This window comes from Mangifera indica, chromosome 14 (genome assembly GCF_011075055.1).
Source record: "Mangifera indica cultivar Alphonso chromosome 14, CATAS_Mindica_2.1, whole genome shotgun sequence".
Lineage (NCBI taxonomy): Eukaryota > Viridiplantae > Streptophyta > Magnoliopsida > Sapindales > Anacardiaceae > Mangifera > Mangifera indica.
In genome coordinates, this window is record NC_058150.1 from 4,454,196 (window position 1) to 4,474,627 (window position 20,432).

General features: G+C 33.4%; 3 protein-coding genes across 4 annotated transcripts; 2 read left to right on the forward strand and 1 right to left on the reverse strand.

The window, feature by feature from the left end:
- Positions 1-7,899: 7,899 nt before the first annotated feature.
- On the reverse strand, positions 7,900-8,976 carry LOC123195847 (nonsense-mediated mRNA decay protein 2). The gene has a single exon (XM_044609710.1). The coding sequence runs from the start codon at positions 8,855-8,857 to the stop codon at positions 8,336-8,338; it is 522 nt and encodes a 173-aa protein (XP_044465645.1). The 5' UTR covers positions 8,858-8,976; the 3' UTR covers positions 7,900-8,335.
- A 954-nt stretch (positions 8,977-9,930) lies between these two features.
- Positions 9,931-13,870, forward strand: LOC123197057 (long chain base biosynthesis protein 2a-like). The gene is made up of 12 exons (XM_044611238.1): positions 9,931-10,318; positions 10,400-10,465; positions 10,873-10,961; positions 11,060-11,205; positions 11,285-11,409; positions 11,494-11,587; positions 11,827-11,990; positions 12,212-12,373; positions 12,664-12,790; positions 12,913-13,079; positions 13,156-13,263; positions 13,366-13,870. The coding sequence occupies exons 1-12, from the start codon at positions 10,193-10,195 to the stop codon at positions 13,453-13,455; spliced, it is 1,464 nt and encodes a 487-aa protein (XP_044467173.1). The 5' UTR covers positions 9,931-10,192; the 3' UTR covers positions 13,456-13,870.
- Positions 13,871-16,795: 2,925 nt separating this feature from the next.
- Positions 16,796-19,640, forward strand: LOC123196956 (B3 domain-containing transcription factor FUS3-like). Of its 2 annotated transcripts, none has more exons than XM_044611118.1 (6): positions 16,796-17,376; positions 18,316-18,393; positions 18,544-18,644; positions 18,843-18,889; positions 18,984-19,060; positions 19,147-19,640. In XM_044611118.1, exons 1-6 carry the CDS (start codon positions 17,086-17,088, stop codon positions 19,438-19,440), a joined length of 888 nt encoding a protein of 295 aa, XP_044467053.1. In that variant the 5' UTR covers positions 16,796-17,085; the 3' UTR covers positions 19,441-19,640. The 2 variants fall into 2 exon arrangements, with proteins under 2 accessions (XP_044467053.1, XP_044467052.1); XM_044611117.1 differs by having other exon boundaries at positions 16,797-17,376; positions 18,316-18,405.
- Positions 19,641-20,432: the final 792 nt, after the last annotated feature.

Below are 20,432 nucleotides of genomic sequence, written 5' to 3' on the forward strand. Positions count from 1 at the left end.
CTGCCTGCTCTGCTCCCGCTGCTTCCCAAAGTCAAAATTCAAATCAGAATTGGTTCTCCCCTTTTAACCCTTAAGTTTATTCCTAATTCTTTGGATTATAATTTTAATCGGTACTTAAAATCTGTCACCCTCCGTTAATTTCCATCTAATAACAATTGAACTTGTATTCTTCCTCCTCATCGTCATTGTCATTCACCTCATGTGGATTTTGCCTATTTTTCTCCTCCTCACCAAAATCCCTAATTTCATTCGCATCAATTTTTCTAAATAAAATGTCATCTTTATCATCATTGTCAATACCATCACTGATCGACTAATTTAATTTCAACGTATATCCTTGAAATGGTTGTTTCTTCCACACTCTCACTACCGCGTTCCTTTTTAACTTCAACTTCAATCTCAATCTTAATTATTGTAATAACTCTACCTAAATTAAAGTCATATAAACCATTGTTCATTGACCCTAGGGTTGGATACGAACTGAGCCGAACCCGAACAAAGCCCAGTTCGTTTTCAGTGAGCCCAAGCTCGGGCTCAAACTCACCGAACTCGTTAAACACATGTTCGTGTTCGGCTCGTTTCATAATTTTAGTATTCGGGCTCGGCTCGCAATTAGCTCGAATTCTTGTGTTCAGGCTCGAGTTTGCTTTAGGCTCGTATTTCAAAGAACAAACGGTGTCGTTTGTTCTAAGTTAAATATTTTTTTATTTGAGTGTCCGACTCGTCAACCGAGCTCGGCTCGCTTAACCGGTGTTCAGATTCAGACTCGTATTCGTTTTTTACTTAAAATTTAGGCTCGTGTTCGACTCGGGCTCATTCAAGGCAAGCTCGGGCTCGGGTTCGTTCGAGCAAAGCTCGTTTCGAGCCCAAACAAGCTTGCTTCGAATCCACCCCTAATTAACCCCATTCTCTTTGCTATTTTCAATTGAATCTAGACCATCAATCAACACAGTTTTACATTAGGACTCTTATATTTTGTTATAAAATAAAATAATATTGTTTTGATTTAACTTTTTTTAAATAATAAAAATGGGTTAGATACCCAACCCCGTTTCATTTCTTTGCAATGTTTTGATTTTCGAATTAATACTTATTCTTTAGCGATGGAACCAAAATCTGAATATACTAATTCCACAAAAATTAGATATGAAACCTAATTAAGAGAGATGGAACCTAATTATTTTCTCACCCAAGCCAAAACATCCATGTTCCAATAAAAGTAGTTGTCATTTTCTGTGGCATTTACATCGATCATGTTTACGTGCTATTTTAGTGTCCCCCACAATTCACATCTAGCCATGAATTCTTTTATCCACTTGCAGGTCAATCTGACTGTGACCCAATTATTTCTTTTTCTCAAAAATCAGTTTCCACTACTCTCCTCTCCCCTCCCCTCCCCTCCCCTCCATTTCCATTATTTTCTCATCTTCTTTTCACAAAATTACTTCAATATATTATGGAGTCGTAATTAAGAAATGTACAAGTAGAAATGATTAAATATAGGGTGGGGGGTGGGTGGGTGGGTCGGAATTTGATTTGAGATGAGTGGAAACATTGCTAGTACAAAGGAGGTGTTGTTGTTTGATGAGAAGATAATTGCGGGCAGATGCAAACACAACATAACATATAACATCACCTTGTCCATCAATCAACCAAATGATAAGGAGTGAAATCTTTACTCCACTGTGCCCAGCTTCTCATCATAACATATCTTTTACTGTTGTGTCTACATATGTTAAATACCCAAATTACCCTTGATGAAAAAAGTAAAGTTTGTTTATAAACCCTCCTTCTATTATTTTTTGTTAATGAAAATGGTTTGATTTTATAACAAATTATTAATCTGTTATTTTGTATAAAATTATAAAACCGAATTGGGTAGTTAATACGAATAATAATTATTAATTTATTTTTATTTATATTTTAAACTAGTAAAATATTAAAACTTTTAAGGTAAAAGTTTGAATTTAAATCTTTATTATGTTTGTAAAATCTTGATTTACTTGATATAATAGTTATGGGTCTAATTATTATATTTCGAGTTTACGAATCTAATAAATACGAACGAGATTTTTTATTATATTTGTTAGAAGAACGTCACCATCATATGATTCTGTCTTTATTCATATCTATTTGACCATCTTCACTATTGCCAATAGGGATCTCATCTCCTTGTCTATGCTGCCTTCAACTGCAATATTGTCACGATTTTGTTTAAGTTGGATTTCACTATTTTAGTCTACTTTACTAGTTGGAGATTCTGTCTTTCTGCCTGCACTGCTTTCACTTGCAACACCATCGCAACTCTGTTTGAGCTTAATCTTATCGTTTAAATCTAGGTAGAGTTGTCTGGTTCTTGTGACAATGGAAAAACACAAGTGAGAGCACTTAGGATTTGACTTTAAGGAACTACACCAACTCCTACTCTCCATCTTGGCACACACACACGCGTCTTCTATTTAAACTCATATTTTTTCATTTGTAACAATCAACCGATGCTCGACCTTATGAATTGATTTGGTTCTATTCATACCCACCCACCATTGAAATTATACAGCCGAAAGCAGAGCTGCAGAGGCTCAGTCAAATATAAAACAGTGCCCCCACAGGGCAGTGGGCTATCATGCCATGCGGAAGTTTTTGAAAGGATGTGAGGCTCAGGCTCGGCTCAGGTATTTCCAAATTTCACCTAATTTTTAATTTTATATAGTGGGCCACAAAGGAGATAGATGATCAGGAGCCATGTGATGGTGGGGCTATGCTTAATTTTTCTTTATTGATTGATGGTTCTTTTCTTTCTTTGTTAAAATTACTCAGTTGGGGGCACACCCACCTCCTCATCCAAGCTGAGCTAGCCATGTTCACCATCTTTCTTTCTTTCCCAATTAAAATGCCATAGCTGGTGTGGAGTGAAACACGGGATATTGATTAATTCACCCACTTATCCAACTTCGACTCAATCAAATATAAACTTACTCAATTAAAATATAAAATTTATTTATTTATCTAATTATAACTAAAATATGAGATAAAATAAAATAAAAATATAAAATTTTCTGATAATTTTAACTATAAAAAAGTTAGTTGATCAATTAAATATTTAATCAATCGATTTTTAAAAATTAATCGGTCGAATGTTTGATCGGTCAATTAATCCATTTAGTCAACCCATTCAATCAATCTCAAATCTTGTAATTTTTTCATTTAAAGGTAAAATTAATTTAAAAAATAGTTATATTTATATAATAAAAAAATGATTTTATATATATATATATATAAAATAAAAAAATAACTATTAACACAGTCCTTTGAGGCCCAATCAAAGTCACATAGCCCAAACAATAATTTAAAAATCAATATAAGAGTTATATATATAAAAAAAAGTATATAAATTTTAATTTTTTTTTTTTATAATATTTTAAAATTAAAATGTTAGGTGATCGATAATTGGATCCAAAATCATTTCCAGCAATGGGAAAATCTTAGGATGGTAGAGTTTTGTCTGTCTCGGCACAAATCAACAAAATTACGTAAAAAGATATGACGAGCATGACAATAAAATAATAATATTCCAATCAGATGAGTGTGATTTGCATTAAAAAAAGGCAGAGGTGAGAGTGGCTAGGCAGGCCAAATCGAATATAATTTTAGCCCCACTGGGATAAAATTACAAGGACAAGAAAATAAGAAAATTTATATATTCTTTTAAGGTATGCTCACCATCATTGCCATTTTCATATCTCATCATTGGCAACAATTGCTGCCATGTGAAGTACACAAACCATTTTAATCTAAAATAATAATTAACTTAAGCACTTGAATTTAAGAGATTAGTGGGTGATTAATTATACAATTATGAAATGCTTGGAAGGTGCATGCGGAAATGGGCATAATAGCGCATGGGAATGGATTTTGGTTATTATTATTTTTTCTTTATTAGAAGCAACATCACTTTAAGTTAGATTTTTGTTTTGGATTAGATTATCTTTTTGAGTTCAAATCAATTATAACAAATAGATAAAATCTCGGTTCAGTGAAGAGTTTAATTTTGAAATATCATTAGAAATGATTTAAACTTATTATCTTTTATATGTAAAACACTTTAATTGACATTCAAGCTATCATTTTAAAACTGGATTGTAGTCCTTGGTTTTAGGTTTGGATTGGGACCAAACTGAAAGGGAAATGAAATATTAAATGTGTCTTTTGTGGTCCAAGTTCTTTTTTTTAACCTTGTCTTTGTCTTTGCAACTGACCAAATTTTAACAAAGACAATGAAGAAGAAAAGGACCACAGGAACTAAACTTAACCATCTTCTTCATGTGCATATACATGCATATATAGTGCTCATGTCAGCTCACACTTAGGGTTTTGGGATGTTTCAAGAATGAAGCTTCAAGACTTAGAATTAGTTTAGTTGATTTTGGATTCATGTTTTGATAAGTTTAGAGTTATCAAAATTATAACTTAGTTTAGGGTCGTCGATCATGCATGCCTTCTCAATGTGTGACATAAACTCAACTTTCATTTTTGGGCACAACAATTGCCTCTACAAACCTCTCTAACAATCTCTCATCTTCAACTTGTCGCTAAACAAAACCATACTCTATTTACTATCTTTTGTTTGTTATAGTTCCCCCAACGTTGATTTGCCCCTCAAGTATTCGTTTCATTAATCTCGGTTGTTGAATTAGAATAATTGTTTTGTAAATTTACAATTATCAAAATTATGACTCAGTAACGTAGTTTAGGGTTGTAGATTGCGAGTACCTACAGGTTCACCTATATTTGTTTGAGTCGAGTAACAGTATATTTTCATTACCTATTTAGCATGATATGCTCGGAACCTGAATTTGTTTTATTTGTAATCGTTTGGGCCTGGTTCATACCTGTCTGCCCTGCTCATTTGGTAGGTCCATTTATGAGTAAAGTGAGCATCACACTATTGCTAGAGAGCACAAATTGACCATGGATTGGCCGAAGAAATGGGCTCCATCAATATGTCTGGTCATGTATGTTTTAGGTTACATTGTAGACCAATGGTAGGTCCGCTAAAGCATCGGCCCAGTATCAGCTTGAAGCATCGAAGGACAAACATAAAAACGATCTCTGGTCAGTAAAACGATTGACCTGCTTGTCCCAGGCTAGAGGCCTAGAGCTAGAGCTAGACCATGGACAATAGCCACTGGACAAGCCTAATCCAGAAGTCCTAAGCCTAATGAACGTCCGAAAAAAAAATGAACTGGGTAGGAGGCAAAAAACACTTTTGAGAATAATTAACCCTGATTTTTGTTGAATTGATGATGAATTGGTAGTTGATACAAATTCACTTGCATTAGAGGCGGCAAAATAATGTGACAGCTGATAGGATCTTAAAAAACCAATGAAAAGAACAGGAAATTTACACACCTCCAAGCTACCCCCAATGGATGCCTATATAACCAGAATAGTGCTTGTTTGGTTGGTGAATCTCTGAACAAATGTCAGAAATCTGGCAACAAACATCCAGTACATAAGAGTCTGGCCATAATCAATGGCTTAATGCCATCCAAGTTCATCCAACCCAAGCCCATGAAACTAAATTGGAATTACACTGTTCACAGACTGAAACTACAACTCTACAGCATAATAAGATCTTTTCAGAAAGCTGCGTTCATCCAAAGGTAAACTCATCTAATGCAAGAGAGCTGTAACATACTGTTTATAGATTTTCTAGTCAAAGCCACTACTAAGAACAGTAGCATTCAAGTTATCTCTAAAGTGCTCCATCCACACGAGCTGTGTGTACTTATACATAAGAAACTAAGGTCTGAAAAACTTTATCCACCTCAGGTATGTGCAACCTTACCTTACACTCTAAACCAGACCTACCGAGTAATAAAAATATGGTTTTGTTAATAACCATCCCATAGATAAACTAATTGCAGTCTATGCCCACTATATCTAAAAAGAACAACCTAACCATTATCCAAATGAAGAGTTACATTAAGGTCGTAAAAACATCAAGAATCTGGTAAGATGCAGCGAAGAGAATTTGATAAATGGAAACAAGAAAATAAGATTCCAGATTATCAATTTTGCTAACTAAATTACAGTTTTTTAAGACAAAAGTTCTCCAAACTAAATTTCACTCACATTGGTATTGGGGTGATTTGATCAATATCAAAAGGTTGGACGGGGTAAGGGTGCAAACCACAGAGAAAGTAGGGCTGGATTCGAGCCGAATCGAGCTCGGCTCGGCTTTTTAATGGCCGGCTCGAGCTCGACTCGAGCCGAATTCGGGTCGGCTCGAGTTCGGCTCGGTAACGGCTCGGCTCGGCTCGTTTTTTATATCAAAACGACACCGTTTTGTATACATATATGGATCAAAACGACGTCGTTTTGTATAAAAAAATTTTTAAAAAAATATACCGAGCCAGCTCGGGCTCGGCTCGAGCTCGAGCTGGCTCGGCTCGAATCCAGCCCTAAGAGAAAGGGAAAAAAAACTAAAAGAAAAAGATTTTTCCAGAAGACAGAACAACCCCATAGACGAAAATTTTCAGCATTGGAAAAGAAAACAAAATAAAAAATCATATCGATATTATAACCAAAAGTAAAACAGTTTTCAATATTCATCAACATAGCATTGAAGTGGCAAATTCAAGCAGGTCAATCAGATCAACAGAACTCTAAAGCCACACACAGCTCTAGCTCAAACTCAAACTAATTTGAAAACTCTTATGCCTTTACCAAGATACTACTAATTATGAATCAAATCAAATTTATGTACAAAAAATGGTTTAAAGACCTACAAAAACATCATAAATAAATTTTATTAGAAAAGTTCTTTTCCAGATCTTTGAAAAAGCAAAACATAACAAAATAGTGGTTAGCTTCTACACCTTGTACGGTACCACAGAAATGTATTTGAACCTTCAGTCAGCCATTAGTCCTAGACAGTAGCTTTTACATCCTAAAATAATGAACAAAAACATTGAAATTAACATTGTGAATTTCTTTTTTCCCAACAAAATATATATACATATATGCATGATGCTAGCCTGAACTCTGAAAGCATAGTAGAAACACAATAATTCTAGAACATTAGTAATTAGAACATCAAAATTGAGGTCAGTTAGTTGTTGAGGGATCCACTCTCACACCTGTTAGCTGGAAGTCCAGAGAAAGGTATCTTGGTAATTAAGTTCACATAAAAACTCACAGGGATCATAAATGGTAGACAGAACAATGGTTTAATTCCATAAACTCAATAGAGGTCCATGGGTTGGACAGGGAACACATCTTAAGTTTCTTTTTCTACCTTTCCAGTGGCATTCATTTAGTCAGACCTCACAGAAAAAGAGGCTTCTGGATGATTCACAAAATTTGAATCCTAATCTTCTAAATCAATGAAGCATTGTGCAAACTGGAAAATTTCCAAGAAAGGTTTCCACTGAGACAAATTAAATGTTTACACATCACAAGATAGCACAGAAAACTGATTACAAGAGTAAGTTTTCATTTTCATTACCAAAATTATCCATTTCTAGAGCTTATATGCTTAGGGAGATGTTGTTGTAATACAACATCGATAATTTCAAAGCAAGGTGCAACAAAGCCAGAAACAAAGACAAGAACATATTGGCTTCCCAAAGTTTAAGAAAGCATGGAAAATCCTAAGCAGCATACATGATCCACAAGCAATATACTTACTTGCAAGCAACCTTGAAGAATATTTTAAATGAAGAAAAAAATCAACAAGAATGCATTAGAAAACAGAAAAAGGGAAACTCATACCGTCCCTTCCCCTTGTGAACACAATTAAACAAGTCTCATAATTTTAATCTGGTCCAAACCACATTTTTAATACCCCTGGGAAAACACTACCACATAAATATGCAGATTCCCAACATTTCACCATTACTTGCTAAATCATCAGAGGATAAATTGTTATCATTATGAGCTTCCCCTTTAGGAAAGCTAAAGCAGAAGTGGCAAATTTTGGTCACAGAAAAAGATAATTTCAAATAATTAGTTTTGGAATGATCTAAATTGAGTAATTTGTTTTTCTACACTCTACAAGGTTGAACTTCCTAAACTTTCTGAATTACATTCCATTTTCAAAGACAAATGCATCTTTTGCTTCTTAAAGATTTTTGGCTGGGGTTTGAATTCCAAATATCTTCCTTGGCTGGCTTCTCTTCTATGCCATCAACAAATGCATTTAGAGATGAGAAAAAAGCAAGGTTTTAATGCTAATTAGAAGTAGACAATAACATCACCAACAATGAGCATCTTTAGTATTGCCTATCTCAGTTCTACTGAATTGTACTCAATTGAACTAACCTACAACAACTCATGCGTCCTCATCCTCACTGTCACTGTCATCCTCATCGTTACCAATATCATTAGCAATATATTCCCCAGGTTGAATTACCTTCCTTCTCGTCCTAGACGGAAGTATATTGTCCAAATCAACCTCCGCCAACGGATCATCAGACAAGTCACTGTCATTGTCCGATTGAGTGCCGCCATCACTCAATTCATTGTCATCGTCGCTTTCATCATCTTCCTCTTCCTCTTCAATTAAAATCCCCTTTCCCTTTCTATCCGCAACAACCTCTCCATTACCCTCCACGTCATCGTCGTCGCCATCCTCCTCTTCTTCACACTCGTCTTCGTTGTTGCTTGCTTGAGCATTAGAATTAAGGCACTCTTTATCTCGTTTAAGGGTTATATCTTCGGAATTTTCTGAATTGTTGTTCAGTGTTTGGAGCTTTTGTGTCTTGTTTGGGTAGTTTTCGTTCTCTTCGCAACTTAAATCAGATTTACGCTTCGAAGGCAATGTAGGTTCTTCTGGCTCTTTGGTTTCTACCATTGAACGTCTTCTTGAAGCTCTGGTTTGAGAGATGAAGGGCTTACTGGCTAGGTTAGGGTTTTGTGTTGAAACGAAGTTAGGGGCTGGGAGCAATCAGTCAGGGGGGCACCAGTTTTCTTATTTTTATTTCATGGTTTCTTTTACATACCCCTTTTATTCTATGATATTTTTAGTTTGACACTAATTTTATTGATATTATTCAATGAAACTACTAACAAATAATTTTTTCTGTTTTAGCCACAATGTTAAAATGTTTTACTTAAATAAATAAAAAAAATGTTATTTGTATTATAAGGCCGAACAATTTTCAATATAATTTATTAATCTAATATAATATGACACAATAAAAAGGGTTATGATTGAGTTTTTATATAAAATTTATTTTAGATTAATCTGATATGACATAAAAGTAATATGAATTAATCCGGACAAACTTGAAAGTTTACAAATATATTTCCTTAATAGTATTTGTTAAAGATAAATTATAGAAATATTGAAAGATAATATTAACCCCAATTGAAATTTTTATTAATTATATATAATTATATCTTTATATCTTTATATATTTATAATTATTTTTATTATTTTTATTTTTATTTAAATATTTTATTTTAATATTGGTATTAAAGTTTTGATTTGATTACTATAATGTGTTCTAAAGATTTTGATATGTAATTTAGATTATTTGTAAAAAGAATAAAATGTTATGTTATATGTTTTATTAATAATAGGTTGAGGTAATTTTAATAAAGAAATTAAAATATTTAAAAAAATAATAAATAATAAATAATTTTAAATTAATTTCGATTACATAAGTTTAATCCGAATATTAAAAGATTGAGTTAAAATTAAAAAATTTTGATACGTTAATTCAAATTAGAATAAAATTAAAAGTTTTTAACTTAAAATCTGAATTGATATAATATAAATACAATCTAATAACACGAACTACCAATCCTACTGCAATGAAACATTTTATGACTTACTATTTAATGTTTAAAAGCTTAAATGGGTTGGAATTTGTGACATAAGATAAGACTATAGAAGATGATCTACAATGCGACATTGAATTTAAATTAGGCAGATTGACCATGACGTCTTGTCCATCCTCGGGTCTTAAAAGTCAGAGTCCTTGGCTAGTGGATTGCCGGAATTAGGATCCAGACATTCTTTTAACTAAATTCCCCAATCACTGACGTCCCTTTCAACCATATTGGAATCCTTCGTTTGTTTGGATCTTCCATTCGGATCCCATTCCGTCATTCTCTCTTATACCTAGATCTGCCATTCCTTTCTTGAATTTTGTCAGTTTTTTTTTTTATTTTTTACTTAGAAATGATTGCAATTCCTTATTTAACTGCCTTGACCACCTACTTCAGCTATGGCCTGTTGTTTGCTTTTGGCCAAATCAGAGACTTCTTTCGCAAAACTATTGACTGGTGGAGCACCAATAATCTTCAGGTAATCTTACGGTACTTGCTTAAGTGATTGTTTGCGTGTTCTTTCTTAATTGGTGATTGATTCTTGATTTTCTCGAATCAGGGATACGCGCCTATCTGTTTAGGACTCGAAGACTTTTATATTCGACGTTTGTATCTTCGAATTCAGGTATTTTAATTGTTGATGTAATGGAATTATGAAATCAGTCATATCTTTTGATGGGAAATTATTACTGATTTGAGTTTCATAGGATTATTATGAATTATTACTGCTTGAAAAAAGAATACGTGAAATTAGCAATAAAAAAAATGTTACACGAGAATATTATGAAATTATTGGGTAAAAAAATAGAAATTTCTTGAGAATTTGAGGTATTTTTTGGAGTATTATCTGACTGTGTGATCAGGGTTTGGTAGAAAGTTTGTTTTTCATCTATAAATTGGGAGTAAAAAGTTTCTATTAATAATAACAGGTATAATGAATACTGGATTGCTAAGAGTGCTTTATCGCTTTTAATTGGTTTTGATGCAAGTCAACTTCTGTTATGTTGTTGATTTTCAACTTCTTTATGGCAGGACTGTTTTGGCCGACCTATTGCTAGTGCCCCTGATGCGTGGTTTAATGTGGTTGAACGATACTCCAATGACTATAATAAGACGCTGATGTGAGATTCTTCTACCAGTTCATATAATACTTCGCTTATTTCCATTATGTAAAGTTTGCAGCATTGAATACATATGTAAACAAATGACTGTGGTGCAGACGAACCAATAATGTAAGTAGATGCCTAAATTTGGGATCATACAACTACCTGGGGTTTGCTGCAGCAGATGAATACTGCACACCCCGGGTAATAGAGTCACTGAAAAAATATTCTCCTAGTACCTGTAGTAGCCGAGTGGATGGTGGTGAGTGTATGACATTGCTAGATGCATTTGTTTCAGCACTTTTCTGTGAAAGGTTTTACTAATGCTGTTATTCCATCAGGCACTACGGTATTGCATAAAGAATTGGAGGAGTGTGTTGCAAGGTTTGTTGGAAAGCCGGCTGCTATAGTGTTTGGAATGGGCTATGTGACAAACTCTGCTATCCTTCCAGTCTTGATTGGCAAGGTTTGTGTATTTAACCATACAGAGCAGTCTGTAAATATGGGTTATAAGTTTTGCAAGTAAACTTTTACCATCCTTTAATTACAGGGAGGTTTGATTATTAGTGATTCTTTGAACCATAACTCCATTGTCAATGGTGCACGAGGATCAGGAGCAACCATTCGTGTTTTCCAACACAATAGTAAGTTTTGGTGTGGTATTGAGACTGTATTGTTATGACTTGATTCTGAGGTGTCTAGTTTGTTCAATTGTAGTTGTTGAATATGATATTTTGATATTGCATATTAAATAGTGCAAAGTAATATGTATATATATCTTGTTACCAGTTTGATGGTTATTTCTTCCTAATGCCAGTAATACTTCCCAGATTTAGGCTGGAATTTTCTGCTCATGTTTTCCCTTTTGTTTGTTCTATGAAAGCACCCTCTCATTTGGAGGAAGTTTTGAGAGAACAAATTGCTGAGGGGCAACCTAGGACCCACAGACCATGGAAAAAGATTATCGTCATAGTGGAGGGGATATACAGCATGGAAGGGGAGCTTTGCAAACTTCCAGAGATTGTATCAATCTGCAAAAAGTATAAGGTTGTGGCAAGATGTTGGGGGTTTTTATTCAAATACATGCATTGAATTGTTATATCATGGAAGGCATCAGAACATCTATATTTTAATTGGGGAAAGTTTCTGGATTTTACAATTTTCTAAGCATGATGATTTTTGTACAGAAATAATATCGTTTATATATTCTGTCTCTTGCATATCTTTTTCTTTTATGCTATTCTTAATTTTTTAATTTTATCTAGCAGGCATATACATACTTGGATGAGGCCCACAGCATTGGAGCAGTGGGGAAAACAGGAAGAGGGGTTTGTGAGCTCTTAGGAGTAGACACTGTTGATGTGGATATCATGATGGGAACTTTTACTAAATCATTCGGATCATGTGGTGGCTACATCGCAGGATCTAAGGTTGCTACATTGCTCTTTAGCATCCTCAGTTTATCAGTAATTTATTGCTTAACATGTATAGTATTGCCAAATCTTCTGGAGTTCTATGGGAGTCATCCATATACTGTTTTCAGTTTCTCTTCATTAATAATAAACTCACTATAACTAAATGTCTCCTTTCTAAAAAAGGAATTGAACTTGGAGCTTTTCTACTTTTTTGGGGTGGGGATGGATGCTTACTGGACCGCAAACTTGATAATGCGTATGCCATTGAAACTTCTTCTTCATTGTTTTTTTTTTTTTTTTTGAAGGAATTGATCCAATACTTGAAATACACATGCCCTGCTCATCTTTATGCAACTTCAATTTCACCACCAGCAGCAGAGCAAATAGTGTCTTCGATAAAGGTCGTTCTTGGAAAGGATGGTTCCAGCAGAGGTGTAGATTTGTACTTTTAATGTTCCTATATGCTTTAGTATTTACGTGGTGGACTCTTTAAGGCTCTACGTCTCATTCCTACTATATTGATCACAATCTTAAATGCTTTTGTTCTTGCGTAGGTGCCCAGAAACTTGCACGAATTCGTGAGAATAGCAACTTTTTTAGGTCAGAATTGCAGAAAATGGGTTTTGAGGTTCTTGGGGATAATGATTCTCCAGTGATGCCAATTATGCTGTACAATCCTGCGAAAATCCCCGCCTTCTCACGGGAGTGCCTCAAGCAGAATGTGAGTGTACTGTCATTTCATGTGTTATATAATAGATTTGTGGTTTACATATGATATTATGAGGTGTTTCTTTCAGGTGGCTGTTGTGACTGTCGCTTTTCCAGCAACCCCACTGCTATTGGCAAGAGCTCGAATATGCATATCTGCTTCTCATAGCAGGGAAGATCTAATTAGAGCCTTGGAAGTAAGTTCTGATTTATGGGAATCTATCCTGCTATAAAATATACAATACTTTCTTAGCATATCTAGATTGTAAATCCTGTATTGAATTGCTTTATTTATTCAGGTCATCGGTCAGGTTGGCGATCTTGTGGGCATTAAATACTTCCCTGCTGAACCAAAGAAGCAACAAGGGGAGAGGATCAAGTTAGAATGAAAACAGATGGTTTTAGCCTCAATTTCAGCAGTGGCAAGCAGCACCCTAACAATTGATCAGCAAAGCGGGACGAACATCACTAATGATTATTTCACCTAGGTATGGTTGGTACTGATATTTTAAGTTATCGTGTCATGAGTTGCACTGTTTATCAGGGTGTGAATGGATCTAAAAGTGCCTCCCCGCTCATACACAAATATAAATTGTGATTTCTTATATCCCTACTGGGGCTAGTTTCTTTTTGCTTTTAATATAAATTTATGTTGTCCTTTCTCTCAACGGTTGTACAGATGTAGCTGTAGGTTGTTCCCTTGTAAGTTTGTTACTGGGGGTTTCTTTGCATCTGCAATGGTGGAAAATTTTTGGTTGGTGGGTTACAATTTAATAGTTCCAGGGGTGACTTTTTTCTTCTTTCTGTGAAGGTTTTGATTTGGTATTTTTAGCAAGCTGTATTTCTTCGTGGCGGGATTGGCTAGCCTATGCCAACGTGAATCTTATTGTGTGTTGTTTTTCAAATCATCTAAGCTGGACTTTTGCGATGACAACTCATGATTTACTGGCCCTGATTGTGAGTGGAATGTGCGCCAACAAACTTCAAATGGAACTTTTAAAATTAAGAGGCAACGCATCTAAAATACCCAAAAAAAAAAAAAAGATGTGGGTTAGGTCTGAATAGAGTTGATTCAGTTTCAAATTTTGGTTTAACTCAAATTAAATTTGTTTAGTTTGAATTCGAATAGAGTTTAAAATAATACATGTTTTTAAAATCGAGTCAAATTTAATTTAAAAATTTGTTTTGATTTAGCTCGTAAGTTGAGAGAGGGTTTAATTTTGTTCAAACTTATTATTCGATTCTAATTATGTTAAATAATTATTAAAATAATATTATTTTATTTATTATTAAATAAAATAATGTTATTTTTTTTGTAAATGAATTATAAAATTTAAATCATGAATCTAAATTATAAATTTGATATTTGATTTGGATTGTATCCATCTCTCGATATGTGATTACTGGGAAAAGATGAAGGTGAATCTAGCCAGTTATATATATTCTCAACAATCTTTAATAATAAGAAACCCATCTTGATCAGAGTGATTAGTAATGCTGGGCGGGTGGTTTTTAGTTTGAGAGAAGCATTTAGCCACAGGATCTGGGTGGGGTGAGATTAGATACGGTCATCTAGACTTTTCTTGAGCTCCTCTGCATGGCAGGCACATGGCTGATGATCGCTGTACAAAATAAATCGATGTTAAAGACTACAGGACTTTCATTCAACTACGCAACAGGAAAAGACCAAGAAGATGGTGTGAACTTATACACGCACGTTGCTCTTAGTTATCATTTATTTTAATATTATTAATTATGGGTTAGATTTAAGTTGAATTTTAAAAAAGAGAAAATCAGTTTAAACTCCACTTGTGTAAACTGATGAACAATAATGTTAAAAGAGTTACATAGAAATATAAAAGGAGAGGAATTATTAAAAGAAAATTTTTAAAAATTATTAAAATAATTGTCGATAAGGCAAAGCTCTCATGTTCTCATTGATTACAAGGTGAGCTTAAGCTTGATAATTTGAATTTGTTTCAATTCAAATCGATTTCTAATTACACTCTTCCCTCGTCTTAATTAAATTGTAAATTAGTTTGACATAAAAATAAAAATAAATAGTTTCCTTTTTTTTTAAATTTAAATCTGACCAGAAAGAGAGAAGGTAAAGATATGATTTAAAATTTTCATTAATTCATTTAATTTAATGATTTTTAATTTTTTTTGTCAATAAGATTATGTATATAATTTTATATATAAACAATAATATATCATCATATAATTATATATTATTTTATCTTTAATTTGTAACTGTTTAATCATATAGTGATACATTATTATTTATACACAAAAGTTATAAACTTAAGTTAATAAATTAAGAAATGCCATAAAAGTTCAATAAATTAATACTTGCTATAAAATAGTTTTTTTTTTTTTTTTTAGTGTATACTTAGGTCAATGGACTAAATTAATAAAATTGATAAATTTATAAGATAATTCATTATAAGAAAACCCCTAGGCTACGGCCGTTTCTTAGAATTCTATTGAAGAAAACAAAAGGGAAATGGATATATATTCAAATATAATAAAATTATGTGTATTCATTTTTGATACACAATTTATATATATAGATGATTTTATCATCTTGTGATTGAGTAATTTTTAATTAAAAATAAAATAATACCTGATCATATGATGACATATCATCTATATACACGAATTACGTAAATAATATGATACACATAGTTTTAGTGAAAATAATAACACCAATAATTAAAGCAGTATGTAGTCAAATTTATTGGTTTTATCACTTCATAAATAATAAAATTATATATATTTATTTTGAATATGTAAATAGATATATACTTATTTGTGTTATTATTTGATTAAAAAATTTTGAATTAAAATTAAAGTAACACTCAATCATATGATGATACTTGTAACATATAGCCGTTTATTTAGAGTACATGCAGGGAATTGCTCCTCTCTGATTACATTACCAACTAAAAAAAGAAAGTTACAAAAAAAAAAAAAGATTTAAGAAGATTATAAAAATCTGGTTACTGGATTCGCTTATTGATTATAATAAATATGAGAAATACAAGAAATCAAGTTTTTTTTTTCTATTTCAACAGACAAATATTACACCCATAAGTTGATTCACAGACTTACACAATTTGTCTCCGGTATCAGTACATACACAGTATATAATCTTACTCCACGTAAAGCTTTGGAACAGCATGCCTGAAACGAAGACTCATAAATAGCGGTTTTCCCTCTCCCACCTTCAATGAAAGTTCAAAACCACTGAGAGAGAGAGTGAAACTGTGTAAGTGTGTGTCGTTTTGAGAACATGGAAGGAAAGACGAAGAGTCCAACAAAACCCTACCCAAAACGCCATTGATTTCTGTTGCATTGACTCAGAACTTTTGCAACACCTGTTCTTTCTTCTACCTCCCATTCGTCACTTTCTTCTTGGCCATCCCCTAACACAACCCTAAAGCTAAACAAACTCAACCCGAGTTAACTTCTTGCTTTCCCCTTTTTCTTCTCACAGAAACTTAGACTATATAATAAGAACAAAGATCTAAAATCACCATGAATCCATGCACAACATTTGTCACTCAAAACAGCCGCTGTGATAACTAAACCCTAATCCTACTTTGTCATCTAAACATTTCACCCAAAAATACCCATTACAGATCACATGGATGTTGTGTTATCAACCATCATTATCACAACCATGGTGATAATATAGGGGAATAAATATAATTATAATGAGAACAAAAGATGGTAAAAGAAAGAGTGAATGCAGGAGTCACAAATGTCAAGGGAATCAGGCACTGCATTCGCCAAAGTCTTGCTAAAAATAGAAAAAGAACATCTTTCTCTTTAAGCCAAACCCCCATTTCGTGATTGCCGAGCGTCCATCACCGGTAGTTTCAATCTGCACAGCCAGTGATCTCACTGAAATCTAAAGCAAAATAGTCATTCTTTTCTTTCCTTTTTTTTTTTTTCCCCTTTTTTGAGGGTTTGTTTTTTAACTTGACCAATTGACTCTGGCCCAAAAAACCCTAATGATGACGGACCAAGAGCCTCTTACTCTTAGTGTTGTTCATGAGAAACCCGAGGCCTCTGCTTTCATGGCAGGTGTTGAGGATGTCACTGTGAAGGGGGACAATACCCGTTTTAGAGCCGATCGTGGCCGGTCAACCCGTGGCCTTGTTGCTGCTGTGACCAGTCTTGGTGTCAACAGGAAGAAAAGGATGGCCAGACAGAGACGATCTTCCTCCTACAATCTTTTCTCCTTTGCTAATTCTTCATCTTCCTCCACCTCGCACTTGCCTCCCACCACTCTCCCTGCACGTGTGCGTTTTTTTCTTCTTTTCTTTCCCTTTTTATTTGCAAAATGAATGTAATTAATTCTACATAATTCCTGATTAATTGTACTCAGCTCAACTGGTTTAGTTTCAGCCCGGTCTTTACTATAAATTTCTTCATCGGGAAGTGGGATCTAGTACAATTTATTGTTTTCTCTAGACTGGATTGATGGTCTGTTTATTTAGTCTTAGTTTCTCTTAATTTTTAGCTTTGTTTCCATTCTGCTTATTGTTCGACTGATTTTTGTAATTATTTTATAAATAAATATAAAAATTTGTTGCTTTTAGTTTCAAAGGTTTTTTTTTTTTTAAATAATTAATTAGGGGGTTTTACAAGATAAGGATTCAAATCCAAAATTTTCTCAAAAAGTTTTACTGATTTTACTAACCTCTCTTATCTTATATTGTAGGACAGGGAAGATGTTAATATTATAATTAATCATAATTAAGTCTAATTACATATAATTATTATTAACCAATGAATTAGAGAAGAACATATGTTGACTCACTTTTATCTTTGTAATATTACTCTTTACTTTCTTTCTACCTTGTGGGATTGCATATCTCTTAGTAATTTAATTTTAATAAACCTATAGGAATCTATCTTAAATGCATAAATGAATATATATTTAATATGTCACATTAAGTGATTTAGTGATTTTAAATTAAAGATAAAATATTACCCAATCAAATAATAAAATATTATGTATGTACTAATTTGTGTACTCAAAAATACGTACGTATAACATTTCGTGGTACAGTGATGTGTTATGTTAAATGGTGGCTGCCAATTTTTGAGAAAGTAATCTTCTTCTTGATATATAAATTTCTAGTGCTACTTTCATGATAATCTGTTTGTGGCAAGTTTAATTCCACATCCCTTTGCTCTGAGGCTGGTGATCATGTTGAACTTATTTTGTGATTTAGGTGATTGATCCAAAGAGGCTGAGATTTCTTTTCCAGAAGGAACTTAAGAACAGTGATGTGAGCTCCCTCAGGAGAATGGTACTCCCAAAGGTTTGAGTGTTATTTTTTAGATTTATATTTTCTTTTTCTTGCCAACTGTGACATAATTATATACATGTTATCTACTCACCATTTGTGACTTCTTAATTTGTTTGTCAACTCATCAATGGAATAACAACTTCATTTCAGAAAGCAGCTGAGTCTTTCCTCCCCATTCTCGAGTCCAAGGAAGGTATTCTCATCACCATGGATGACCTGGATGGCCTCCATGTGTGGAGCTTCAAATACAGGTTTGAGTTAATTACTCCTGCTTTCCTTGATGGCAGAAAGATACTAACTAATTTTTTTTTTTTTTATAAGATGAAACTTTATTTAAGTTAGACTGTCTCTCGGAACTGAACTAACTACACCAAATCATTTTTTTTTCTTTATTAGATTTGTTCCATGGTTAATGTAATTAATCAAATACCTTTCTTATTTGTAAGCAGGTTTTGGCCTAATAACAATAGCCGAATGTATGTACTTGAAAATACAGGTAACTATATTGACCTGGCCTACTTCAGTAGCTCATCTCTTTATGTTACTTGTGATCTACTTATGAAATTTTATTTTTTTTGCAATTTTACCAGGAGACTTTGTAAACACGCACGGGTTACAGTTTGGAGACTTTATCATAGTTTACCAAGACAGTCAGAATCAGAATTATGTATGCCATACATGCCACCCTTATTTTGATATAGCAAAACTAAGCTTCCTTTCACTTACAGCAATTTTTCCTCTATATTTCGGCAGGTCATTCAGGCTAAAAAGGCTTCTGATCAAGATGTAATATATACTAACATCACTAGTACTGATGTCAATGACATGTTTCTTCACGAGTACGAAGTAAACCATTTGAGCTCCATTTACGCAAATTATCCTAACAGCGATGACACAACGATGTCGTTTATTTATGACACCACGGCCTTCTCAAATGACTCTCCATTGGATTTTTTGGGTGGATCACTCACCAGCTATTCAAGGATTGGAGCTCTGCAGGAAAGCTTTGGATCTGTTGAGAACTTATCTCTTGATGAATTCTACTGAAACTAGTCTTCTTTTGGTTAAAGGAACAGGGCAGTGCCTTATTTTGGCCCTAAGCAGTAACTCAAGTGTTTGTTGTTGCTTGTCAAAGTAGAAATTGAATAAAGAGCAAGTGGAAAACTTGTAAACTACACATCCTGTGTTGTTTGTTCCTCTTAAAGAAACTAATTAAGTTAATAACACTGCTTTTATATATTTGCGTGTAACTATTCTCAACAATTTTTTTTAATTAACTAGTTTGGAACAAACCAAGTAACAGCAGCAGCTTCGTCTAGTTCAGTCGGTTTATTCCTTACAATAAAACTATACATACATGATTCTTATATATAATTTAGATATAATACTTAATTATATGATAATATATTTATATATCTAAATTTTATATTAAATATATGTATATATAATAAGCTCGGCACGACATGGGGTTGGGTGTGGGGGCCAAGCCCCATGTCGGTTTATTCCTTTAGGTGACCCAGGGTGACTAAGCAGTGCTCCAACCTGTAGTCTGCAGCTTACTGAAATTTTATTTTAAGTATGGACATCTTGACAAGTGAGTAGCAGTCATTCTAAAACAAAGTTACTGTTATAGTCTTGCCAAAGAAGGGACTTGGCCAGAATCTTCGGTATGACATCCTCATAACGTGTATATCTAATAGGACTTTATTGTCTCTCATAAACAAGATGCCATTGATAGAGACATAACTTGCTCTCCTTTGCATTCAGATTATAGATAAGAGCTTAATCCAAAAGAGTTTTAAATGTACTTTTTTATATAAAAAAATCTTGTATATAAATAGATGAAAGGAAAAGAAGAGAGGAGCTGAACAACAATAAACACTATAAGTACATTATAATATTCTTGTCCAACACCCATATTAGTTACAACCCCATAGATATAGGTAATATAATCATCAAATTGAATTATATTAAAAATTTTGTATTTTATTTATTTTTTACTTATCTTTATTTATCTTCTGAAAAATCATAATAGACTA

Excerpts from the sequence above, each read along its gene's own strand:
- LOC123195847 (XM_044609710.1), bottom strand. The coding sequence starts at position 8,857 with ATGGTAGAAACCAAAGAGCCAGAAGAACCTACATTGCCTTCGAAGCGT.
- LOC123197057 (XM_044611238.1), top strand. The coding sequence starts at position 10,193 with ATGATTGCAATTCCTTATTTAACTGCCTTGACCACCTACTTCAGCTAT. Across the intron at positions 11,410-11,493 it reads TTCCAGTCTTGATTGGCAAG|GGAGGTTTGATTATTAGTGA; the intron begins GTTTGTGTATTT and ends CTTTAATTACAG. Across the intron at positions 11,991-12,211 it reads CAATCTGCAAAAAGTATAAG|GCATATACATACTTGGATGA; the intron begins GTTGTGGCAAGA and ends TTTATCTAGCAG.
- LOC123196956 (XM_044611117.1), top strand. The coding sequence starts at position 17,086 with ATGATGACGGACCAAGAGCCTCTTACTCTTAGTGTTGTTCATGAGAAA. Across the intron at positions 18,406-18,543 it reads GGAGAATGGTACTCCCAAAG|AAAGCAGCTGAGTCTTTCCT; the intron begins GTTTGAGTGTTA and ends ACTTCATTTCAG. Across the intron at positions 18,645-18,842 it reads GTGTGGAGCTTCAAATACAG|GTTTTGGCCTAATAACAATA; the intron begins GTTTGAGTTAAT and ends ATTTGTAAGCAG.